This window comes from Scomber scombrus, chromosome 8 (genome assembly GCF_963691925.1).
Source record: "Scomber scombrus chromosome 8, fScoSco1.1, whole genome shotgun sequence".
In the NCBI taxonomy this organism is placed as follows: Eukaryota; Metazoa; Chordata; class Actinopteri; order Scombriformes; family Scombridae; genus Scomber; species Scomber scombrus.
In genome coordinates this window covers 20,276,849-20,304,780 of record NC_084977.1, presented here as the reverse complement: position 1 = coordinate 20,304,780, position 27,932 = coordinate 20,276,849, and the positions used below count along the sequence as shown (strand labels likewise).

The window sequence follows — 27,932 nt, the reverse complement described above, 5'->3', positions numbered from 1 at the left end:
CCTTGTTGTTTTGTTGTGTTTTTGTCATGGGCTCCAGGCTGTCTGCCTTTCTGTTTTGTTGACCTAATATATCTTAATTACATATTGAACTATCTTTCTACTGCTCTGTTATGGTTGTGGAGAGCAAAGATTTGGCTATGTTTCATGTGCAGGCTAGAAAAAAGCACAAGCTCCTCTGTTACAAAGACCACATGGACCTCTGTGACACATTTACTGCATAATTGTGCCCTCGTGCAACTGTTGAACTGTGAGAGCGTGGGATTATTTGAGGGCCAGAGGAGCATTAGGAACAGCTCTCCAGTGGAACCACAACGTTATTTGAAAATGACAGTAGCATTATCAGTGTACATAACTTCCAGTTAAGTAGTTGAGAAGTTGAGCTGTTGGATTAATGTGAGTGCAATAATGACTCTAATGAGCCTAATTGTTTTTGTCTGGGAGTTGTTGTTTTCTTTTTTGTTTGTTTGTTTGTTTGTTTGTTTGTTTGTTTGGGGGGGGTCACATGATATATACAAAAACAACAGTAAGAAAAATATTAATATATCAATAGTCATATTTAAAGAAAAATATAAAAAAAACAATGATTACATAAAGCGAAAAAGCGAAAAATAAGAGCAAAGTCATGAAAGAAAAGGTACTCCTCAGTCACCCTATTTAATTTTTTTTTTTTAATTTTTTTTTTTTTTTTTAGCTATCGTCCATAATATATTTAAGTTAATCTTACCTCAAGAGGCAGTTGCTGGCACATCAAAATTTAACCTGTGAAGTTTTGGAAGGTATTTCTTATCAATAGAATTGTAATCTGAGGCTTGATTTAAAGGTTTGACTCCCACAAACAACCAGCCAACGGCCTTGCCTTCTATCAGTTTGTCCACTCAATTATTAAACATCCTTATTGTAATTAAATATGTTTCCCAGTTCACTGAAACAGAGCCTCCTCACCATGTAACAGGCGGAATGACTCATGCCTTTCTGCATGAGTAATTGGCCTCTACACTTCTGTTCCAACATGCCTGCACAGATGGATGGGAATGAAGTGAGAAGAGACCTTCTTTTTCAGCAATTTTTCAAGGTGCGTTCATGTCTACAAGGGGACCGATAGAAATCATCTGCAGCTCTCTCAGGCATTTCTCTCGGAACATATTGTCCAATGTATTGTCGCCTGGCTTCAGATTTGTAATAGCAGAACAAAACAGATTTGTCCTGTCTGCGCTGCATTTATGGAGACATTTGCCACAGGTATGACCCTCTGGCTGAGTTCAGGCAAAGTTCAGTTTAGTTGTTGTGTCGGGCAGCTTTGGCGCTTTGTTTTTTCCGCAGCACTTCTACAGTTCATGATGGTATAAACAAAACAGCTTGCTTGGAGCTAGTGTTCATGGATGGATATATTGTACCAGTCATACGTTTGGACACACTTTGCCATTGTATGTCCAAACTTTTGACTGGCACTGTATGTCAGCTACAGAAATGGATTAACTGAAATAAGCAACATACAGTATATGTGTGCGTGTGCGTGTGTGTGTGTGTGTGTGTGTGTGTGTGTGTGTGTGTGTGTGTGTGTGTGTGTGTGTGTGTGTGTCCATGGATTCATGTTGTACAGCTTCATCACTGAATACTGATTCTTTTTTCCCCTTTACATTCAATGTGAGAATAATGATATTATTACTCCTGTGGTCCGAGTATGGTAGCCACCTAGGTTATTCTGTGTGCATTGTGATTAGATGTCAGATTCAGGTAAGCCTATTATATGTGGGGAGTATTTTATGATGTTTAGCTTTACAGTTTCTGTTTCTATTCTATCTAAAACTGTGTTGGGTGGGATGGATTGTTACATACATTCTTAAATTTGCTTTTGAATGAAGATAGTAATAGTAATTCTGTCAACCAATTTCCAGTCATCTCTGTATAGGGGTAATGGGTTTTTTGTTGTTGTTGTTGTTGTTGTTGTTTTTGTTGTGAAGTTTAGGAGTTTTAAAAACTGTTAGTTGGTACAGTGGCTTCTTGAAATAGGATTGTCAAATAAAATACCAGGCTGATTTTATGGTAAATGACTGTGAGTCAAGTGAATATCTGACTGTGATTTTGTTTGTGTTTTTTTGTTTTGTTTTGTTTTTGTCAAAGTGTAGGGACAGAAATAGTGGATACATTTGGCTGGCACCCTGTGAGCACTGTGAAACTCTGTGAGGTGAATGATGTATGTGCAGAACATCACACTTGAAGGTTGTTTTCACATTTATCTGCTGAAGGGGATTTTGAATTTAAGGGGTGAATTTAAGGTCAGGGTTTGTGACATCACAAATAGTTTGGAAGCTAATTGTGGTCTGGTATGCATCTTTAGTGTAATGTGGAAACTTCAAGCCTCCAGGGCACATTGCCTGAGAATGGACTTGACAGTGAAGTGGGAGACATTTTGTGTTCAGTAGTTGAACTTATGAAGTGAGCTGTATTTATATATTCATAGATTATGGGTTTCTCAATGGGAAGAAATGTAAATTTAGGGATTTTAATTGGATAATTTGACTTTTCTTGTGTTGTGAGACACATTTTCATATATTTTACAACATGTCTGAAGGAAACATTTAAGTTTCAGTGGATATACCATTTCATTTTCTGTCCAATTAATCATTAATAAATATTAAATAAATATTAAAATACCCTCCAATTACAATTAAAAGAAGAAATTGTATGATGTTTATGGAGCTATGACACACATAGATGAGTTACTTGTAGTAGGTAAATATCAGATTACTATTTAAAAAGTTAATCTAAAATGCATTCTTTTGATTTGTGTGCTAATGGTATTTCAATACACTGATAATAAGTGAAATATCAAATATCAAATATATGTTTTGCATGATATACCCACAGTATACTTTGTATGGTATATGTGGTTGTATGTGAGTGAGTGTTGTCGTGTATGATACTGTAAAAAAGAATCAGAGATGGAGACAAGCATGGCCGTAGCTACCATGAGGACACTGAGATCATGTCCTCAGTATTTTTTTCTTGAAGTTTCCATGGAAGTTGTAGAATACTGAAATAGGAGTTGATTTAAGTTGCAAAATTGTAAGTGATAAGAAAGAACTGGACCACAAGAGTGACCATGCCTGAGAAATTCACAGCAAGAAAGCGGTATAAATACATCATGGATTACACAACACTTCCATATAACTTGGGATCTTATTTTTGACCATGATATTTGAAAAATCCTGGCTACGGCCTTGGAGACAAGTTGAATGGATGCAGGAGAGAAAGACGATGTGTTTGCGTTTGTGTGGGAGTGAAAAAATGTGTTAGTTGAGATACAAGATGGGGTGCCAATTGTCCTAATATGGTCAGGCCTGATTGTGCATAATCACTCAGAATCCTTTTAAGGTTTTAGCTGGAGTGGAGTGTAATATAATTTATTAAAACACGGTGAGCTTGCAGGCACACAGAGCAACTCATTTATACTGTGAACAGAATGGTAGCAACTGATGCATGCAAACAAAATTGTAATGTTAATAGGGACAGTTTCAGGCTGGCCTGTAGTTAAACAATGGAACTAATATTCAGTTTACAAAGAGAGACTAGTGAAGTGAGAATGATGAGTTCGGAGCAGATTAGATTGCAGATATGAAATTTAAAAACCAGTGGACAGTATGCTTATTTTCAAGGCGCCTCTGATGAGCCTGCAGTTCTTCTGAATGTCTTTGTATCCCCCAAATGTTTAACCCCTTCATCACATGCATGTGAGAGATGCAATGCAATGTTTGTTGTGCTGAGATGGTCTTTTCTGGTTGTTTACCATTGTAGTGCTGTTTCGTTTTCTGTTTGTTCTGCATTCCAAACTGTGCAGTGTATGTGTATATATATAGATATGTATACAGAGAGAGAGAGAGATATTAGGGCTGTCAAAATTAATGACACATTTTTTTTTGTCGAAGCAGTAACGTTTTGGATAACAACTTGAAAAATATTCCTTTAAAGTACATTTTGAAAAATAAAATAAAATGTGAGATTCATTTGCGATTAATCGCGATTAAATATTTTAATTGATTGACAGCCCTAATATATATATATATATATATATATATATATATATATATATATATATATATATATATATATATATATATATATATATATATATATATATACACACACACACACACATATATATATATATATATTTGTGTATGTATATATATCAAATCAGATATTTAGGAAGCTTCAGCCCGAGACCACCGCTGTGCATTACTACACTGAATGCATACATAACTTCTGTAGTTGCAGTTTGCATTTCAGTTGGATGACGAACAAAGCAGAACACCTGGAAATTTGTGATCTTATCGTTCTCAGACATCCTGTTGAAGTCTTAAAGGTTTTTCCTCTTCCTATTCATTATCAGACTCCGGTTCATACACCACTATATACCTACTGTCTCACGTCTCCAGCTGTAGCCATTAATCCAGGTTAAGACGCGTAAGTGTAAGGGAACTTGCATTATTCATTAGGTTGTATACTGATTGGCTGGGGGTAGAAGGGGGGGCCACACCAATCAGAGGAGGTGCTGATTTTATTTTAATATCTTCCAAATCAGCCTGCTGGGATAGAGGGAAATCTGGGTTGTAAGGAAAGACGGATTTAGAAAAATCTAAACATTTGGTGAATAAAATGTCCCAGTTATGTTTAAAGCTGACTCAGTATTTTTAAAAATTATTCAAAAAAGAGTGTAAACCAAAACTTTTAATAGCCCTTTAAATTGAATTGAATTCAATGAAAGTAAAAACGGTAACAAATCAAATTTTTGCAGTTGGGCACAAGACAGTTAACGAAATTAGATGGTGTTATTAAACATGTTGTCTGTCTCCCCTCTCATCTGAACTGAAGTCTCAATATATCTTATATTTGTATTGGATAATTTGCCTCTACAAAATGAGTGGCAAATCATTTGACTCTACACATCATCCATTTTTATGACAGCTAATCTCCTGATGATGATTATTAGGCCTTGTTTTTATTAGAAAATAATAATAATAATACTACTACTAATAATAATAATCTGTATTTGCCTTCTTACTTCAGTGTTTGAAATGCTTATTTGATTTGCATTTATGCCAGAGGTGGGTGTGACCAAAAACACACAGCTGCCTGAGATCAGCTAAATGATTGATTCGTTAGTTGGCTACATCCTATACAAACTTTGTGTGCACTGACATGTCAGAAACCCTTGTAAAACAGTTGTATTATGTCGTCTGTGGCTCTGGAGGGAGCTTTCCAAAGTCTGAAACAAGATGTCAAAACAGTTGCCAAGACATTTCACTCAAAACCACAAATGTTCACCTCACAGTGGCACTATCAGAAAAGTCAGGGGATCAACAAAGTCAGGATTTGTGGTCTGGGAACCATAGACTAAATAGCAATCCATCTACCTACCATCCCAGAGAGACTTGAGACTTGAGATATTTAACAGAAACAATGCAATACAAAGTGTGCAGTTTGGAAAAAAAGGTAGGCATTTGGGAGGCAGCTAGAGAGGTCTCATTAAAAATGCTAGTTGTATTTTTGTAATTGTAAGATCAATATTTTGTGGACCCATACGACAAAGAAAGTCAGGACAATGGAAGTGCAAGTTTCCCTTTAATGCTCCTTGTCCCTGCACCACAAATAGTCACTTTTTCAACACATCACCATATATATTAGTGTGTAAACAAGCATTAAATAAATATTAAAATATTTACCCTCCCTAACACATACCAAAAATGTACTTGTACGCTGTTTTGTCTTTAACATCACATGTGAGTGTAGTGTCTCTCTGGTCCCTTGCTATATAACCCTATATAACTATATAAGTTAAACTAAGCCATTCCCAGCAGATAGACATTTCATTTTAGAGCAAGCAGTTCCCAGTCTAAAAATTGAAGGCAATGCAGAAATGACTTAAACATGCATTCTCTCTAATGGCTTGCAGGGGCAACTCCACTAGCTCCAAAAAGACGTCAGTTTGAATTGAAGTCTATGAGAAAATGACCAGACTTATCATTTGCTTTATTACGTCCTTAATCATTTTCCCGGTGAGTTTATGGTCTCAACCACTAGTTTCAGGTCTTTTTTCTGTACAGTAAGGTGTTCATTTGGTAAATTATGGCCAAATTTAATTTCAATTTGATGTTAAAGCAGGGTATACTATTATGGTATTGTTGTTGACAAGTTCCTACCACTACACAACAACAACATTAGTTAGGTAACCATGGCGTAACCCCAGATTCACAGAGTATAAACTTAACCTAGGCCGTCACTCAGTGTAATTTCAGTTGATGACAGTTAGTTGTAACATTTTGGTGGCCTAAACAGTCATGTTCAGCATTTGGTTGTACTAAAATATCTTCTAATGAGTTGGTCGTTCAGTTTCTCCAGTAAATACACTTTATTTGAATGGTTTTAAGCCTGTTTTTGTTAGGACAAAGAAGCATTAGCATGAACATTAACACAGTTAAAAACTACCTGTAACTGCACCATGCTAACCAAGCTAGCAGCTAGCAGCTGGAGTTAGGGTCAGCTACGTCCATTATTTTTTACAGACTATGTTTAAGAGGCGGGGTGGACAACAAGGTCACTATAAACAGTCATATTGTGTCGTTTGCCCTGTTGTTGATGTTATTTGTCTGGCTGTTCCCGTCCTTCTTTTTTCCCATTTTTTTAACATGAGCAGGTTCTCTAGTTTGCACGCTCCAGTAACTATTTCTGCCTTATTTCAGACAGGGTGAAACAACAGGTAGACTAAAAAAGGAAGACGCGGGGGAGAGAGTCTTTGCTCAGACTTGATCCCAGGCCAGTTGTGTACATGTGGATGCACAAACTCCCAGCACCTGACCATGTCTAAGCAGGCATGCATCATAGTTTTGTGCACTCTGTACAAACAAAAGCATTGATTCAGATTTTTCCACTGGAGAGAGGTTTACAGCATTATATTAGTGTTGGGAAAAGATGTGACTACAGATGTAGCTGTTTCAATGTGGTATCAGCTGTCATAAACATCAAAAATCACCAACAAAAAGTCATTTCACCTAAGCATCATGAAGCTTTAAGTGATAGTCAATACATCAGATATCATTAGATATATGTACATGACAGTAGAGAAAAAGTGGTGCTTGCTTTGATATTTGTTTCAATGTCATATCTACAATCTAAGCTTTATTCTGCACTGCATCTGTCTTCTCCCAAAAGTCACATATCCGGCATATGAAGCCCAAAAGATTATTTAACTGTAATTAATTGTGTTTATTCAGAAACTCACTATTTCACTCCCTCTCTCAAACCATTTCATCTACCATGTGGGGAATAGATGAGGGAAAAAACATGTCCACCACCCTAAAGCTAGGCCATAGCTTGGTAAAGTCAATACATCCACCATGGTCTGTACTGGTGTGTGCTTCTGTGCTGTATCCTGTGTGTAATCCTATTTAGTAGATGTAGCAGTAGTACCAAATTTTGTTAATTTATGGATCTGGGCCTAGAATTCTCAGGATGATGCATGTTGGTTGAAGATTTAGGCATAGAAGTCAAAGACATGACCCTGATCTTGACCCTATTCCTAAAGGACAACACATACCAACAGCATGTCATGCACTGTAAAAGACATGGACCCATTTCTCCTAGTAAGCCTACACACCAGCAGCATCTTTAAGACATCAGGATGCACCACTGTCTTGTTTTCCAGTGCCAATATGCATGGGCGCACAAGGAAATGACATTCAAACCCAAGATGGGCACATCATGGTTTCTGTACATTCTTCTGTCTGTATGATGTAACCAGTGTGCACCTTTGAGATTGAATTTGATACAAAATTAAGGCTTTAACATTTTGTGTGCCCGAGATCCACAGACAGGGAGATCCATGACTAAGGTGCCCATGCAGTGGAATCACCCTAAGTAATGAAGGGAGATTTGGGATCACTACATTGTCTCTGCCAGAGCATCTCATGCAGTATTAATCAGGGCCATGGTTGGTTAAAAAAATATGTGATGTAAATGGTTGTCTGGCCTTTAAGAGTGATAAAACACTTTTAAACAATTCTATAATTCCCAAGCAACCAATGAACAGCAATGTTTATTGGTGTAACATGGCTTTGGCTCTTGCCCTGTGTGAATTGGCAGAAGGCTGCCCAAAGTAGGATTGCTCAGTGCTGGTGATAGACATGGCCAGGCAATGATATTTAGCTGGTAACAATACTATAATCCATCACTGTCTTTTCTGTTTCTGTCACATTTTTTTTCTCCCTTTTTTCAGCTCTCATATGTTGTCCTGAGAGAATAAGGCACAGATTGTGTTTGTTTTCAGTGCTAGTTGTATTCCCAGGCTTCTATCAGGTACATCTTCTGAGACTGTTGGTATTTGTGAGGTCATCCAAACTGTTAGTTTTCATTTGTTTAGATTGTGGATGGGATAGCATTTAAATTAGTGCTTTAGGAGTGCTTGTCATTTTGTGGTACAAATGTATTGTTGACTTTTGACATTTAATCAATTCCTACACTTCTTTCACTACAGCTGACTGAATGAAAAAAGCATCTGCACACTTAAGTGTTTGCAAGAATCTCTTTCATAAGCAAACTTTCGGTCAGAGACCTTCTTTAAGGAGTGACACTCATGCCTTAAAGAAGGTCTTTGACCGAAATGCTTGCACAGATTTGAGTTTGAGGATGCTTTTTTCATTCACTGTAAAAATGTTTAGCTCCAGCTCCTCAGCTAAGTCTGATAGTGGGTGAGAGGTGTATTTATCTCTATTTTTGATTTCACCACAATTGAGAAAATGGAGGAGATTGACAATAATAGCCAATTTGCTTCATTTTAATGTATATGTGTGTGTGTAGCTGGGTGTGCACACATGTTGAAACAGATCAAGGCGAAAGGAAACACAACTATTGTCCACAGTTAATCCATCTGCCTAATACTTAACTGGTATTAGTGCCTAGTACTGAGCAGAACTGGTTACCTGGCAACCTCATTGTAAACAACAACAATCCAGGACGTCAATATGCCCAGCTAATGTTGTCAAAAATAGTCACACACAGGGCTTGAAATGAACTTGTTTGATCACCAGTGAATATGATTACAAAATTTTAGTTACCAGCCAATAAAAATGTTCACAAACCAAAATATGTTTTCTTGAAATAAACCAGATTATGAGAGCCAATCGATCAAGTTAAACACAAGTATTACTAAAAATAAAAGATATAGGATAATGCATCTCTTTGACAGCCTCCATCTGAAAATGATTTGTCCTGACCATGAAATGATTCGTCTTGCATTTTCCAGATGTGTAGATCTAGCAATCCTGACATTTTTATGAATTAAATACAAGCCACTTCCAATCCAATCACTATTTGGCATTAAATGTCGTATCCCCCCACCCCTACGACCAACTAACTCACTTGGCAAACTCGTAAATAAATTGAAATCAAGTAGGCCAGTGGTCTTAACTATTAGCCACTTCCATCACGAAACACTTTAATACATACAGCTCTCGTTTTAGCTTGGTCATAACAATTTGCTATTATCTTAACCTGTGCGCTGTGGTTGTGTAAATGGTAAGTGGATGACAGACAAAGCACTTGAAAATATTGCTTTTTCTACATGTTAATGCATGTGAACAGGTGGTTTGATGGAATTATTTTATTGGCTTATTAGTCGCAAAGCTTTTATTGCACCAATGGGGTGTTCATGTCACTGCGAGCAGCAAAGCTACAAAATGGCGAACTGTGGCCAACTACATTGTCATTGGGTTGCTGTTTAAATGTTGCTCAAGCGCTCGTTGAGGTGGTTATGTCATCACAGGCTTGTGTACTGAATTACCTTTAATAGCTAGCAAATATGATTTAATATTATTAAATAAGAGATAACCACAGCTATCCATTTTGTGTTCAAAAATGTATGTAGCATACCTGGTACTCTTGTAATAGTTGCCACCTTCTACCAAACTGAAATTTTTAGTAGTGTTCTGGTAAATGAAAATTATAGGGTTTAATAAAGGGGAGTGAAAATGTCGAAAGAAAATCATATGATTAGTTGAAGCTTCACCACATTATTGGAACGCTGAAAAAGTCGGGGCCAGCTCAACATTGATTGTAGCGCTCTACACTCGTCACAAAACAACAAGTGAGGTTGTATGTTGTCGGCTTCCATTGACATTGACTTGTTGCTTTGTCGCCTGTAGTCTGAACACACAGTTACAGTGATGGCCGTTGTTATTGTCAACTCGAGTAAAATGTTATCTTCACGCCGCCTGGCTCACTGTCTCCACCTCTCTGCACTGCTGTTCGGGAGAGGTGCTTGGGGTGGATGGGGTGGGGGATGGTGATGTGGGGGCTGAGTGGATAAGCATCAGTCAAGAAAACAGCAGCTGAAGCTTTTCTCATCATTGTTGCTATCTTTCTTTTTTACTTTTATTTCTACTGCCCATTTATAGATCTCCTTTGTAACTGATTCAAAGGCCTGTGCTTTTGGTAGCCATGAACCACATCTGCACAGTGTATCTAAAGGGGTTATGTAAACTGAGTTAGGATTAAATAAAAAAAGGAGTGGAAATGGTGAAAGAAAATCATGATCTATTGAAGCTTCACCACATTGTTGGAGCGCTGAAAGAAGTTGAGGCCAGCTCAACTTTAATTTGTAGTGTGAGGCTGAATCTATTTAAAACCTGAATGACCACCTTTTTCCACTATTAATCTAATAGTGTATCCTTAAAGGAGACCTACCATAAGAATCGCTGTATAAGACGCACCTTAAACGTGATTTTCTTTTTTCATTTAAAAGTGGGGTGCGTCTTAAACACCGGTGTGTCCTATACACCAGTAAAATACAGAGAGAAGTTGGATCTGGATATGACTATAGCATGAGCACAGGTCTGAAGCCTAAAATATTTACTAACTTTGTTGTTTTTCCACTGGATGGAAGAGAAGATGATACTTTGTTTGACTGTGGGAGTGACACAGAGTCCGAGGACAGTCCGCCTTTCAATGAGTCAGGCGCAAATAAACAGGTCAAGTTCAGTTAAGCAAATAATTACTGGACCATTAACCATCAACCCAACACACTGTTTCAGGTGTAATATGTGTGTTTTGATTGTGTTTCAAATAAAAGTAAATTGAAAAAGTTTTGGAGTATAAATATATGTGTTTATAAATGAATAGCTACTGGTGCATTCAAATAAAGCAGTCTTTAATAGAAAAGTGTTTTTCCCAGCATGACACCCCCCATAATAGACCGCGTCTTATACAGCAGTGCGACTTATACACCGTTTTTTACGGTATTTGCTTTTCCTTGGTTTAAGGAAAGGTGTATATATATGATGTTAAAATGTTGGATGCACATAATGCCAAAGTGTCAAATAATGAGTTAAACATATGTAGAAGTAATCCCTGTGAGCAAAAGGCACTGGCTTCAGACTGCCCTGAATTCTTGGTTTCCAACTGTTTTTCTACTTTTATCCTAAAGTTAACTAAAGTCTTGCCACACTGATTTTCCACTAGAAAAACATACTGCTTTTTAACTTATATACTCTTCTTTAATTTAATTATTAGCCAGCTACCGTAGCAGCTGTTATCCAAAATACATTGTATTCACACATCTTCAATGACCACTAACTGCAGGTTCTAGCTACCACATCCCTATCACACACACTCACATATGCACAAAATTAGTAAAAATGTCAAACTGAACATGAGACAGTGGCTCTTTTCCTTACTGTACCACATACAAGCTCCACTTTGATGCTTTACAACTTCCCTCATTCTGAATAATTTGTGGTGTCTGTTCAGAGCCCTTCCCCCTTTGTCTTCCGGGGAGGGGTGAAGAAACAAAAAGGAAGCACGACTGGAGGGGGAGAGATGAGTATCTTAGCTGCTGCAAGAGAGAGGACACAGCTGGGGAAAAGGAGTGGAATTTCGGGGGTTACGGCAAGACTTTTTTTTTGTCCATCAGAGAGGACTTGGTGACATTCCTTCCGTCTTCCTGTGATTATTGTAGGTGTTATCATCATTATTATTACAAGAGCAGAGATGGTTTGGACTGAGGAGTACAAACATTCCAGTTGAGAGTTAACTTGGACCTTGAAAGTTCTGCAATGGTAAGATATATCTTAATTACTTAATAAACTTAGCATATAGCACATAGCATTTGTCAATACCATGTTGTGATGAACATTCTAACTATAAACACCTATATACACAAGGAGAAAAATGAAAGCTTTAATAAAAAAAGAAATGAATTCAGCATTCAGCATTCTAAAACTTGAGAGGAATACTACCAAAAAGTTGGTATGATGAATGAGTTTACTTAGTAACTGTAGGAACTTCAGCTGTAGTTTTTTATGTTAAAGTACCCTACCCTTATACATTTATTATAATAACTGGTATTACAGTATATCATGATAAATAGGGGTTTACTATTATTCTCATTTGTAGGTGCACCCAGTAAAACGTGCCTTTTTTAAGCTGTCATCTTTAATGGTTTGGTTTCATCTTGTTATTGTAATTTCTTTTAACAAATGTAAACTTCTCATCTTCATCATTTGATCTGATTATGTCAATTATATGTATAGTATGGATGCACTGAAGCCTATTTAAATAAGCTATATAAGACTTTTATAATGTAATGTAACAGAACTTTGGTGCACCATTTTTAATCATCAATCAAGAACATTTTTTCACGTTCTTCAACTAAATATTTAATAGAATTGACTATGAGTAGCTACGGGTCACACACTGGATCTGGTTTGGTGGTTGGTGCATGAACCCACAGTAATCAAGGTCCATCAATTCTCTTTTCACATGGTAAAAAAAATACACAGCATTTTTTATATGATCAGATGCAGGGATTGTTAGTTACTGTGGCTATGCAACTCTCATTTCTATCAAAATATCTTTGGGTAAACTAAATTAAAAAATTTAAATTAAATAATTAATATCAAAATAATCAGACTTACTGTACAGCCCCACAGTGCACACGCTCTCCACAGGAACTGAAAATTACTATCTCAGCAAATCAAGTCACCAAATTGAATTAAACTTCAAGTTTAATGTGTAACAAGGTCACATACTCATGTCCAGAGGTAAAGTTGAAGAAAAGGACAAAAGGTTATTTTGCAGCATAGGACAGTATATCCTATTATATAGGTAACCGTAATATAGGTACAGGATACCATATTATGGTTACCTGTATCATCACATTTCTAAGACTACAGATATAACGCACAAAACATTTTCACACCAGTTATACTCTGGCTAGACTGGGATGTTTGTGAGCATGATGCCAGAATCACTATCATCACTAAGTATGTGAAGGAATTAGTGCAGACAGTCACATTCCTTTGAGTTGGTCTTCTTCTTCTTGTTTTTATTATGTCATAATATTTATCTCCCAACTTAGTTAATTTGTGTTTAATAGGTTTGCAGTATATGAACATGTAAAATAGAGCCCCATAGCCTCAATACCAATGGACTGAATGTTGTTTGGACAGCAGACTATTCCAGACTCACAAGAAAAATTACAGTTTAAAATTCAGGCTGGCAAAAATTACTTATAGTTATGTTTACGCCATCTAGTGGCTGGGTAATTATGACCCAGGGAAGTGCCTCAGTTCAGATGATGTCAGTATAAGGTTACTTGTTTAGATGTTTGGCTGGCTAGATAGTTAGATGACAAGAAGTGGACTTTGCTGCAACAGACCAGTGTTTGCGTCCGGTTTCCAACCAAGAGTGTCATATTTGCAACTGCAGTTCACTGCTGACATGACAATGAAGGTTGCGTAACTTTGAGGAAGTATAAACCATGCTTCAAGTGATTATTTTAAGCCTAACCCTTACCAAGTGGTTTTGGTGGCTAAACCTAACCAGACCTTAAAACCAGTGCTGTCGAACCTTAAAACATCATTATTTTTAACATTGATTTATAACAGTTTTCTATGGTCCTATGGATCATTCCGAAGTGCATTACTATGGCTGCTAGATTGCATGTTGTTTTTTGTCAGCTGAATTTAAGACCTATTCTGTCATTTGATTATGAGAATATCTTGTCCAGAGTACAAGGACTGCATATTTCTCACCACAAACATCATTTGAAAGGACAGTGTTTCATGGAAGTTTTTCTTTTAGGGACTCTTTGGACAAAAGCACAATGATGCATAAATTCAGCATTCTCCCTGCCATATTCATACCTCATGATGAAGTTCCTTTGGTTTCCCAAATAGGAAGCTTTGAATAGGAAATTATTTGCCAGCCTCAGTAAAGCAATTTTAAATATGACATATTGATTCTATGCTAATAGGCCCTTTTGGTTAATGGCTCTTTCAAACGGTTTTCAGGGTCACTCAAGACTTGGCACTGAGCACCATCTGTCTCGTCTTAAAATTCTCTAAGTGTTAAAAGGACTTGATGATAATGTAGTCATCTCTAGGCAAAAGATGCAAAGGTTTCATCTTAGTTTACATAGCTTCCAGTTTTCTGATTTTCAAAAATGTGTCCGACAAAAAATCTGATGGAAAAGCAACTGCATATTAGAAGTCATTTTTACCAAAATGAAGTTGTGTATACTTGTTAATACCAGAATCAAATCAAAGAAAATTGGTTACTTGGTTACTCCTGAAATTAATGTCATCTGGGGATGTCCAGTAATTATCAAACATTTTCAAGTCTGCCAGTGATTTTATCCCAGGGGTGAATCTGCCACATCTAAAACCATAGCAAAATTGATATCATATTACTAAGAGCAAGAAACTTTATAACACAAACAAACCATAATCTAATTTCAGCTGAAAGAAAGAAAGAAAGAAAGAAAGAAAGAAAGAAAGAAAGAAAGAAAGAAAGAAAGAAAGAAAGAAAGAAAGAAAGAAAGAAAGAAAGAAAGAAAGAAAGAAAGAAAGAAAGAAAGAAAGAAAGAAAGAAAGAAAGAAAGAAAGAAAGAAAATACATTTACAAATACATTCATCACAAGGCAGAAGCTGAGGCTTTTTCCAAACTTGGGCATGCATGAAGTTCCCATAAACTGTATCACTCATCCCATCTCAAAAGGGCTTAAACCTGTGACTGCTTAAGGGCTATTCTGGAGATGAGAGGCTAAGGGATTCAACATATTTTCCCTGACTGTGATTAGATTTGTTGTCACTTTTAAGCAATAAAGGTAGGGCAAGCAAAAAAAAAATTATGTGGTGCAGTTGAACCATCAGCTGTTTTTGTATGTGTGTGATACATCAGGTATGTTAAAGTGTGCAATGCAGCAATGCTCAGTTGCATCTTTGCATATTATTGTGCATAGGGTCAAAAGTTAAATAACCAAACTGATGCTTTTTTGCCAGTTTATCTTTTGTTTCACCAAGTTTCATGCTAATGCTACAGGAAAATGTGAAACACATTCAAATGACAAACGCCTCAAGACATCAGCTAATAAAATTAAGTCCGTACTGCATGTGCATCATTTTAAAGTCGCTCTGGCTTTTAGATCAAATTATTAAACTTGTTACCCTCTTTGGTTAATGTCCTGCCCTTTTAGGTAAAACTATGCAAGCAATAGATAAAGGGGAAAATGCTTGGACAAAAGTAAAAATGCCATATGCAGAAAGATACTGCATAGGCATTTATGACATGATTTCTTGTTATAGAAATTAATATTTTATTTTACATTTTCATACACTGCCACCAGCATGCAAAGTTGTTTAGAGCATCTTTCAGTTTTATGCTTCTCTATATTTTCTTCACTATATGCACAGATTATGAACATATAACAAATAAGTTTACTGATTGGAGAATCATTTTTCAGACATAACATCATGGAATTTTTAAATATCCTTTTTACTCATTTGTCATATTTCAGGATGATATCAATATCCACATGCATCATTTTGTTTAAAAAAAAAGAAGATTATTATTCATTCCCCACATTCATTTCCCTATCTGACCTATCATGCATCTCAACTTTGCTTGAAGTCACATACAATCTGGCTAATGACCTACATATTTGGGGACAGATCACTAAGGACAGCATCGTGAACTAGCTATGACACTGTGTTTATTTCCTGTTTGTGCCTCTGTCAGAACTGTTCACATAACTGCATTTCCTGCCAGGATATGATAGCTCTCCTTCTCTCTGTCTATTTCGGTCTCTGTGTAACTCTCCATCTCTAATGCTGGCACTGTTTGCATTTGTTTGTGAGGGTTTTATGGCCATACTGTATGTGAGCTGTGACATTGTGTAGACTGTAGACGTTTGTTTATGATGGGTCTGTTCCTGTGTACCTCAGAGACAAAAGGACAGGCTCAACCTCATAACGATTAGTACTTACTAGAGAAACCGGGGTTTTCCCTACCATTTTAACATTTAGGCCTAGGACACACTGTCTACTGCTACCTGAGCAGCGTGTGTGTTACTTAACTGCTGCAGCTTGTACTTGTACAGTGTCCAGACAGACAGCATCTTTTGACTCAATGACTATTTTTAGATACGTTGTTATTTATTTTAATACATATTTATGTATATTTATACTGATTGTAGCTGCTACAAGGATTGCTGCCAAACAAAATGTCATTGTATCTCGTGTGCAATGACAATAAAGCTTCTTATCTTATCTTATCAATAACTAAATATTAATATTAATTAAATTAAATATATGTTCAGTTTAGACAGATACAGAAACACAATTGTTGAGTTAGCTTGTTGGTTTTTTCCTAATGAGTAGTTAGTTGAATTTACAATTAAATGATACATTCCACCATACACACACACACACACACACACACACACACACACACACACACACGCACATTCATATATATATATATATATATATATATATATATATATATATATATATATATATATATATATTGGAGGTTAAGGCATTTTATATTGATTGATTTCATTTTATACATAGTGAGCTTCGCCAAATGATCATCTGGCATTAACTGCTATATAAATAATAAACGTACCAGTAAAAAACAATTTGAATGCCTTTCTAGAAATTAATGTTTGGCAACTGCTTCTTTTTTTTAAGTCGCCTTCATTCGATAAATTACACACCATGCTTAGTTCATTTGGAGTAAAGCCCTTAAATGAGTATTGATGAGCACTAATGAGGTCAATTAAAGAGGTCTGAGTGGGGGCCTCTGTATTTTACTACACAATATACACAGAGGCAGGAGAATGTGATTAAGTCCATGCCATCAGTACTGTGAATAGAATATTACCACTTGTATTCTACTCTGTGGCGCAGTGTCAGCAATTATTCAGTATATTTTGACAGATTTAGAGTTAGATTATGAATGTTTAAAGCATTTCTTTGTCATAATGTGTACTGTCATAGGGGGCTGTAATGTAGTGGTTATAATGGCCGTAGCCTTGAGAAGGAAAAAAAACAACTTGATTTGTATGAGTCATTTTTAAGATAAGCCCACACTAACCAGTTGTTTTAAATCAGCACAACACAAAATTTTCGATGCTGACATAATTAATAAATACGTCCATAGAAGTAACGTCAGCTGCAGATGGTGGAGAGAAGACTGCATACTTGCAGGAACATGATTTTATTTTGGGGGGTGGGGGTAGCTGGCCCTCTCTTCACCCCACCATTCTTTAGTAATGAAAATCAGGAAAAGAAATGATCCGAACAATACCCATACTTACAGCTAACTAGCTAATCCTAACCCCAAGCCAAACGCCCCACCCTCTGCAACCACACCTAAGCCCTCCAGAAACCCGGAAAACCATCCAAAAAGTGCATTGACTATACATTAGATTTTTTTAAAGAAAGAATTGGGTTAATTGCCACTTATACACTACCTTTCTTGATCTCAGCAATTGTTTTGCTGACAACTATGTTAACAATACAAATGATGGCAAAATTATAAATGCATTTTACCAAACTGGAATTATCACTTGTATTTTCAAGCCACATATAATTTGGATTAATTTGAAGTTGGAAGTTATTCCCTTTGTACTGATTTTCTTATATTTAGGGTCCTACTCATTCCAAGAATGAATTGTAATCTTTTCCTGACCACTACACATCAAAAAACACACCAGAAAAACAAGTTAACCCGATACAATAACACACAATCCAAGGTTCACAGTCCGAAAAGGTGCTGTTTGAAAAGATCCTCAGGTCCTCTGTGTCCACTGGTTAAAGTGTCCGACTCGGTGAACCATCAAGTTTCGACTTGATGTGACTACAATGATAGGCTTCTGAAATCAGCAGGTATAGAAAATTGATACGTAGGAACACATTTTCAGCTGAAGTAGTGTTGAAAGAATATGCACATGTTGCATTTGTGCAATTTAGAATGAAAGTCAACTCTTTGCAAGCCATTTTTTGTGCTGTTCTTTCCCTTTGCTCATTTCATTTTTGTCTTGTATGTTTCAGTGCATTTTGTGTATTTTCAGTGTTCTCTCCAATGTTGGAATGTATATTTCATATGATGAGGAATGTCTTTAATTTGAACTTTTCTCTTTTTATTATTTAGGTTAAGGATTGAGGTTGAAGACAGACATGAAATTCCTCACACTGGTATTGTCTTTCCATCTTTGAGTGAGCTGAAATCAAAGACCCCACACCAGCTGGCCACCATGAATGCTTCTTTCCCACCACCCACCAACAACACCCCACTCTGCTACTCCATCAACAGCCCTCCATTCAATTACACACCTACCCTTGCCTCAATCCACTACTCATCCATTTTCAGCACCTTGGGTCTCACCTCCAACCTCATCGCCTTCATAGTTCTTGTCAAGTCTTTTCGGCGGGCACGTTCAGGTTCACGATCCTTTTTCCTTATCTTCCTTGGTGGCCTGGTGATCACTGACTTCATGGGTCTTCTGGTCACCGGCTGCATTGTGGTCTCCTTCTATGTCACAAACTTTAATTGGCGCCAGTTAGACCCAAACTGCCATTTCTGCAACTTCATGGGCATGTCCATGGTGTTCTACGGACTGTGCCCACTGCTGCTGGGTGCTACCATGGCTGTGGAGCGCTTCATTGGCATCAACCTTCCATTTGTACGCTCTTGCAGCAAAACTAAGGGCCGGTCAGTTTCCATGGTGCTGATGGTGTGGTTGTTTGCTGGATGCATTGCTTTGCTGCCCCTAATGGGTGTTGGGAGCTACCACATGCAGATGCCCGGCTCCTGGTGTTTTTTCAACATCAGCTATGAGGGAAATGACAAGTTCTTCTCCCTGATCTTCTCACTGGTTGGGTTGACGAGCATTGCTGTGTCATTTTTATTGAACACGGTGAGCGTGGTGACCCTGATCAAGGTGTGCTGTGGACCAGCCAGGACCCAGCGTCGCCGAGATCATGAAGTGGAGATGATGGTGCAACTTATCCTGATCATGGTCATTGCTTCTATCTGCTGGTGCCCCCTCTTGGTGAGTTTGACCTTGTGTCTGTTTGTAACCCTAGGTCTGCTATTTTCTCATGAAAATTGGTCATACAGCAGCTCTAATTTTGATGTTAAAAAAAACATGACCTGAGTAAAACTGAATGACAGTAATCTCATTTCAACAAAAGAAAAAATCACAAAATATCAATCCTAGTTTTAATTCTGATACAGATCAAATTCATGTGAATCACCACTATTTATCTGAGGACCACCCTGAGCCGACTGACCCAAAGTTGCAGAATAAATGGAGCACTTTGAGGTTATTGTTAAACATCACTGGAAGGTCTCTGCCCCTTTTTCAACCTGTTAATAAATATGTGTCTGTGTGTCACAGACCCATAGATGAGGGTGTCCTCTTAACCTGCAGGCAGAAAGGGGATATCTGTTCACTCAATCTTGTGGATTTCTGATATGTATCTTTACATTGTTTACTCTGTTAGCAGTTCATTGTGAACTGCTTTAGGTATAACTCTTCACCAGAAAAGGAAAGAGTGAATAAAACATTTAAAACTGTATGTTCTGACAATGTGAAGTTTAAGGTAAAAGTGTCAACAGAACAACATCACCAATATTGAAGGCACAATGAATAACAGTCCCCACCAAATTACCATGTGAGAAATGTTGCTCAGGCATCTGAAAGTGCCCAACCCTGACCCTATCTCTCCAGCTCTTGTTGTTATCAGAGCTACCCTTCAACCCTGTGAACCATAATGAGGCATCCAAAGGTCTTAACCTCCTGTTCTTTGCTTCCCCTCGACATGCTTCATTTCTCCTAAGCCTTTTATTTAGCTGATCTGAAAGCCCTCTGGTCATGAAAGAACCCCTTATTGCCATAGTTGAAATGGCACATATCAACTATAGATCTCAGGGAAAAGTGGTGCCTTTAAACTGTTGGAGTATTAGTATTTTATTATTTAATTACTTGTTATTGTGGACACCACCTCCTTTTTAGTTAGTATGTGCTAGTGCCAGGAGGAAGCACTTACCCTTGTACATTTTAATCAATGAAGTCTCATATCTGTTAGCTCTTGTTCCAGTCAGCGACCTGTCTACTACTCATTCAGAAGAATGCAAACAACAACTTCTTGATTAAGACCGACATTAATTATATAACTAAATTCGTAAAGAGTGCATGATAAACATATAATAACATACTAAGGAATGATAAGGCCTGTAAATGAAAATCAAATAATTATAAAATTGCTCAGAAATAGAAGCTCGAAGTATGTGACTCGAGGCTAATGTATTGCAATGGGGAAGACAAAGGAAACTAATTCAACTTCTCTAAAGAAACTATCTTTTTAAAAGTTAACATTATTCGACATACACCCTTGATTACAAATGTTATGCTTGTAGAGCATTGTAGAGGTGTGATACTGGCAGGTCCAGCATTGTTTTGGTACAGTCACAAGCAGTGTTTGGAAGTTAAAGAGACCAAATAAGGCCGTTAACTATCTCTATGGAAAACCTGCAGCAGCAGCACTTTGCCATCTGCTGCTAAGTGCGGTCAAAAAAAGGTTGGGAATAGTTTATCATTTTGTGTCGAATTGCAGCAAGAGAAAACCTGAAGCCAATCAATACACAAAGTCATCTGACATGTCAACCTATGTTTCAAATGATTTCTCCTGCCCTGAACACATTAAACAATAGAAGAAAAATGTATTGTGGCTGTTTTTTGCACACCCCATACAGTACGACAACACATTGTAAAATTATAGATATGCAGAAAAAAAGAAGGCTGTATGGACAGATATTGTCAGTCTGCTTGGTCTGAATGGTGAGTTTTGAACTGAGATGCTATAGTTGCATGTGGGTCCGTATTTGGATGTTCAATTTGATAATTTTCGTGCACTAGCTTGCTTTTCTGTTTCAAGTTCATTACCCACCATGCACACAAGTGAAGTAATAGGCTGTTTATGTTGGTAACATAGGTGACATCATGATCATTCCCAGGTCTGGAGGATGGGATGCACCCATAGACGATGGGCAGAGCAGCACTTTTTCCTCCTCAAATCCACCAGGGCAATAGCAGAAGCAATGTTTCTTTCTATGGTGCAAATAATGTCTTATCAAGGATCTAGACTATTTATAAGAATACTCACTGAAAAAATAAAGTTTAGCTGGATGACATGTCTTTGGCAACCTTTCTCACTTTAGAGAACATTGCCAGATATGTCAACAACTGGTGCTTTTCACTGCTCTTTGGTGTGTTTGCAGTGTTACAATGTGTCCATTTTGTGATGGATATGTCTGTCATATGCTAAAATAAACTTTATGGCACCTCTCTAATTATTGCAATTACGTTTATTGGATACAAAAATGACAATCCGGTTAAATGTGGTGCAGTCTATGTTTTACTTTCAGTTGATTGATTGAAACATACATTGCATTATTCAACAGTGTCATTTTCAATCACATTTTATACATAAGGACTTCAAATCGTTACCAGTATTTTGAGTTACTCACAGTAATGAAAAGAAGGTTAAGCCTCCTGGCTGGAGCAAATATTTTTCTGTAGCCCTGTCTAACCTCAGTTGTGTGAAACTCTACACAGATATATATTGTGACCGACACTGTGACTACCGATACCAACAAAGATGTCACTATTTTGTTCTACATACGAATGGCCATCTGCAATCAGATTTTTGACCCCTGGATATACATCATGTGTCAAGGGTCTGGACTAAGGCGAGTAAAAAGTAAAACAAAAATCCTGAAATTTTGTATCAATTAAACAGCTTATCAATAGTCACTGCTCATCCCAAAATTCACATTGGTTACCTCAGCACGTTCTGCAGATAAAACTACACCAATCAAGTGCGTCACAGTTTCCCCGATGCCTTGCAGCTTCCAATGAATTCTCCATAAGTTTGGAGTTTCATTGGGAGCATGTTTCATCATGCAATGTCTCATCTTGGTTTGCTGCTGCCCTGTATGCTTCATTCCATTCCAATTCAATTAATAAACATTTCACTTAAGTTGTTAGAACGATTTGTCATGCTGTATATTTTACTTGTGCCTGCTTTCATTCCCTGAAACTAACACTGATGGTTTCTCATCAAAACCATGGCCTAACAATCTGCAAATTGTAGTTTATTTACAAAAACATTTCTCAGAAGCAGAGCTGCAGAATCCATCTTATAAATAGGAGTAAAACCTCAAAAAGTTGTCAGTAATTTAAAGCTCCTGAAAAATGCAATGCAGAGCAGTGAGTTTATACTGGGTGCTCAAAGTAGCCTCCTTGCTATTAGACCATGATTGCCATGAGTTCCTTCTTTGAAAGTGGGAGATACTACTGGTAGTACTAGACTTACTTGAACCCTGGAAAACTGTGGTTCTCTGTCCTTGGAGTACCTCTGCTTTTGAGAAAAGTTTGCCCTAATTAAGACTACGATTTGCACTTAATCTCAACAGGAATGCATACTTGCATGCAACAGTTACTTGCACCATAAAGTTAATTTAGATGTTGTTAAACATGTAAACTGTTTTACATGTACTGTTTGGACACAATCCGTGGAAGAGTTAGAGGCTGACACCAGCTGAATTTGGAAGAGACACAACAAGCCAATTTGTATTTCTAAAGGAGCTTGTTAGCATGTTTAGACCCCAAAAGAGACTGTTAGACTATGCTAATAAGGCTGCTCCTCACATAAAATACTGCTGCTTTACTAAAGGGGATAGTACTTTAAACATATGGATGTCTCCATTAGGGGTGTCACAGTCTCGATTGTAAGTCAGATAATTGATTGAAATGACATCACGATCTCGACCTTCAAAATCAACGGAGGAATCGAGGATGTAGCCATGCTCCCAATGTCATGTCCAGCAGGCATGTCAAGAGGGAAAAAACATGTTGAAATGCGGCGAGCCAACATTACCTCCTATAACTTGAACACCATTGCAACCGCTGATATAGGAGACACATCAACCGAACTTGAACCCACTCCTGCTTCACTGAAATCACCGGTGTGGAAATATTTTGTGTTCCCCATGAGTTATGACAACAATATTTGCATGTCACTTAGAAAACCACAGTTTGTAAGCTACTTGAATATCATCTACTATGAAGAGTGCACACTGCAGTTACAAAAGGGTCACTAGATTATTCTTTTGTTTACAGTAAATTTCCAATTGACTGCTGAAACAAGTTGTTGTTACATTATATTGTTATTAAATTATTTAATTTTGACAGTAAGGCCTTAGTGTGGTACATTGCAAACAACTGAGATTATATCACTCATGACTAGTCTAAAAATGGCATAGGCAACTGTGCTAAAAGGACCAAAAAAAAGATTGAGAATCGAATCGAATCGTGACCTTAAAATCGAAAATTAAATCGAATGGAGGATTTGGAGAATCGTGACACCCCTAGTCTCCATGTACTGTACATTTGCAATAGTAACTGAATTCATCTGTTCCACCTCACTCCTTATTTCAAATCTCTCCTTCTCATTCTCTCTTTTCAAGTATAATCTGCTGCCTGTTGTAATTTGCTTCTTTCTCCGTAGCAACTGTTTGATTTCCTCTCGTTAACCATCTCATTTCATCTATCATTTCTTTCTTCTCTTTCCCCGATCCCTCCATCTCTGTTCCTACTCCTCCTTTAATCCCCTTACCGCCAGGTCTTCATTGCAAAAACTGTGCTGTCCAGAGATCGGGTCCAGATCAGACTCCTGCTGCTAGGGATACGCTTCGCAACCTGGAACCAGATCCTGGACCCCTGGGTATACATCCTGTGTCGCAGGGCAGTTCTCCAGAGAATCTACCCCCGCCTTAACTGGTCCAGGGGCTCCATCATGACCTTGTACCCATCTTTCAGTGACACCGTTCGCAGGTTCACACGCTCTTCACTTGGGAGCACCCTGGGCTCAGATGAAACCGCAGAGACTGAGAAAACAGATGTAACATCCCCATCTACCTTGAAATCACCTCCTTCTTCTCCATAATTGGTTAGATTTGAGATTTGAGTTGAGACTGAGTGATGCCATTGAGGTTTTCTGTATGTGTTCCACTCTCTGACTTTTCCTGATGACTGTGACTGGGATAAGCAGCAAGATTGCACCTAAAATCTGAAAGAATAAAACACTGTTATGCTATTGAATACAACTGAAATGTTTTTTCAGTATTAACGACAACACTTTGTCAAGCACTGTCTGATTGGACACTTACCAGGAACAAACATATAGTCTCTTAATAAAAACACTTCGGATTAGGGCTCAAAAATGTATGAATGTATTTGGGAAGTTTATTATTCAAGTAAAGAATGAGAACAAGAAATCAAAATCCTATTATTACCATTTGTTTGAGTAGCTGATGGAAGAACAAAGTGGGCTCAACAGGACAAGAGGTCTTTAAGGGATAGGAACTGAAACAGCCTGCAGAGGTTGAACTCAGGGCTGTGTAAAGGGCCATTACAAGATAAATAATAGTTTTTTTTTTACTGTAAATAATGCAAAGATATCCCTGTAGAACCCCATAGTAAAAATATAGACCTGGAAATGTTATGTCCTCGTTAAAGCTATCTACATAATTGTACTTTTAGCTTGTATTACTTTATCAAGTGTTTTTATGATATTATAGTTTAAAACATCTTATTACAGTGGATAGGGGCATTCTGTGGTAATTCAGGAGATTTATTAAGCACATACACACTTTGCTTATATTTAATAGTTGTCAGTCTCAACAGTTACTGTTGAGGTTTTGTTACCTTTGTGAAAGTATTTAAGAGAAACTTGGTGGATGGCCTTAAATGTTGATGATAACAGTGAAACACTGGATACCAAGAGCATCACTTAAATGTTGCTTGAATTTTCCTGTACAATTGCCAATTTGAGAACTTGTTCTATGTGTTAAATATTTTAATGATACATGCAAATCAAACCAAACCTTCAAGACCAAAAAATTATCAGTTATTAACTTTTTTCAGAATCTCTAAAAGGGAGCTTTAAAAGAGACCTCTGTTTCAATTTGCATGCTTATCTGGAAAATAAAGTGAATGCCAATGAGAATGTGATTGTTGAATATCGGCACAGACCATGAAAATGCAATGTTTTTATTGTCAGTAGAGAAATAGGACCAAAAAAGTTAGATGAACAATTATTTGAGATGTATCATTTTGCATTGCAGGTGTTTGTATTGGTAGCGAAAGATGGTAGCGAAAGATATGAGAAAAAAAACCAATCCCTTACATTAGCTGTTCAATATTACTGAGATAAACGTCAGTCATTTGAGTGAGAAAGTGTAATTGTTGTCTACTGAGGGCTACATTGCCTGCTATCTTTAACAGTATTATAAATATATTGCATTATTATAGTAATATGTTACTCATTTCATTAGTATTTTACTGATCTCTCACTGTATCACTCGCTGGTGTATTGTGGCTATCCTAATTTCAAACCCTCCCACTGAGCATTTACTTCATGTAGCATATTTTCTCACTTACTACTATTATGCTGAAATCAGATTACACAATATTTTTGTCTTTCATGATGGTCACCATGTCAGATGCAGCAATCACAGTACCATAAATTATTGCTGTTTATTGGTCGAGAGACTGGCAACACTACAGGCATGGCCCCAACTAATCATAATTCACACCTTAGTGAGTTCATAGAACATCAAGAAGAAGGGTCAACAAATTGTCAGTCATGGCTACAGAAGCGCTGTGTGTGATGTGCTCCAAAAAGGAAAAGAAAAGAAAAACAAAATTATTGTGGACCCGTTCCTGGATGTCACAAAGACAAATGGATTCAAAGAGAACTTGGGGTAATGAATGTGTTAACATGTCAGGAACATTACATAAATCTTCCAGGTTCACTGTATGTAAACAGAAGGTCTCATGGAAGAAAACATGATTGGGTTTTGGTAGCTGTATACTCTGGTAAATGAAAACACAAAGATATATTTTAAAATCAGGTGGTTTCATAATCATCATAACCTAAGTGTTTTATGGAGCACATATGTAAACACGACACAAAAAGTCAAATCAGAGATGCTGAGAGACTAAATGCAGCTCTGCTGGACAGTTTTGACTTTCTTTGTCGGTGTTTATAGAAGTGTTCCAGAGAGCTCTCAGTCATCCTATTGTTCAATACAAAGAAACACAATGTAGAAAATGTTAAAATAGGCAGGAAAATACTAATTCTGACATGCTAAGAGTTTTTGTTAGGGTATCATTGGGTGTCCCAATGATTACTTTCCCTTGATTATGGCACACTACATGTTTCATCGTTTCTGACGTTCATAATTGGGCCTGGCGGTGGAAATTTGTCAGTAATGACAAAATTCTGTCAAAATCGGGTTGAATTTGTGTAGTCGGATCCCAGCGTTTTATTTGCTTATATCTAGGATTTCTACATTGGAAGTAAATGGAAATTATTTTGTGCTGCTAAAACAGATTTTAAGTGATACGTGAAAAAAACTAAAACATGTCTTTAAGTGAGAAAATAGTAAGAAAGGTTAAGTGTAAGGGTGAGTGCAAAAATATACTTGTTGTGTAGCTTTGCAATGTACATGAACTGATCCTTTAACAACAGGCTTACTGTTGTCTTGTTCGTCTTTGAATCAAGTGAATTATCAGCAAAGCTAAAAATGTATTGAAATCCGATATTTCCACCTGGAAATAGTAATAGTGTTTGGATGTGTTTGCCTACCTTGGTTTGGAGGATATTACTTGTGTGAATATTTCTTAGATACAGATTTTCTCAGCAGGAAGGAGGATTCAAAAGAGTTGCACTTGTTCAAAGTGCAGTCAATATAAGTGTTGCTAACAAACAAGACAGACACAGGATATTATGGCTAAATAGTACATTTCAATCAGCAATAAATCAGCTTCCCCCTCTCATATCTCTTGTCTTTTCTCTGGGCCTCAGTCCAGTAATAGTAAAACTGTAGTAATTTTTGCCTCCAGAAGATGTCTACCTCTCAGAGGTGTTTAACTAAAATTTCAAGTCGCTATCAGCTTAGAGAATGTTTATTATAACAGTGAAGAGGAAGTTTGCATGGGTGTGTAGTTGCTGCATAATTCAAATCCAGTCTAATCATTTGTTCAGTGTTACCACAACAAATTTAGCTAAATATTAACTGTGAAAATGAAGTGTAAATGTTGATGCCTTTGACAAAAATGTCATGTTATTGTAAATAAAAGCTCAGTAAAATGCTGAAAATCACTGATGAGCGGGTGGGGCAGAGGCCTAACGTTAACATACATTTCCACAAAACATCCATGGCTCAACTCCCAGCTGGGAGACCCTTGCTGCATGACATTTCCTGTTCTTGTTACTATGTTTCCTGTCTCTGCACTTTGTGTGTCAAAAAATAGAAAGCAGATAAAATAATCTTTAAAAAGAAAATCGCTGGTGAAATGGGCTTTTCTGTTAAACACACAAGGGCTTGACAACAATGATTTCAATCATTTTATTACAATTACCATTTCAGGTCTTCATAAAGAGGTGCAATCTACGACGGCGTATTAGGAAATAAAAAACCTGGAGGAGGGTGGGTAATATTTCGAGAAAAAACTCACAAAT

The 27,932-nt window shown here is 37.2% G+C and overlaps 1 protein-coding gene across 1 annotated transcript; it reads left to right on the top strand.

Annotated features, from left to right (window-relative positions):
• The first annotated feature begins 11,910 nt into the window (after positions 1-11,910).
• On the top strand, positions 11,911-27,582 carry LOC133985026 (thromboxane A2 receptor-like). Its single transcript, XM_062424576.1, has 3 exons — positions 11,911-12,107; positions 18,490-19,390; positions 24,027-27,582. Exons 2-3 carry the CDS (start codon positions 18,593-18,595, stop codon positions 24,348-24,350), a joined length of 1,122 nt encoding a protein of 373 aa, XP_062280560.1. The 5' UTR covers positions 11,911-12,107; positions 18,490-18,592; the 3' UTR covers positions 24,351-27,582.
• The last annotated feature ends 350 nt before the right edge of the window (positions 27,583-27,932 follow it).

Bases quoted from the DNA above. Each gene is read 5' to 3' on its own strand.
- LOC133985026 (XM_062424576.1), top strand. From the start codon at position 18,593: ATGAATGCTTCTTTCCCACCACCCACCAACAACACCCCACTCTGCTAC. The intron at 19,391-24,026 runs GTGAGTTTGACC...CCTTACCGCCAG, and splicing joins TCTGCTGGTGCCCCCTCTTG to GTCTTCATTGCAAAAACTGT.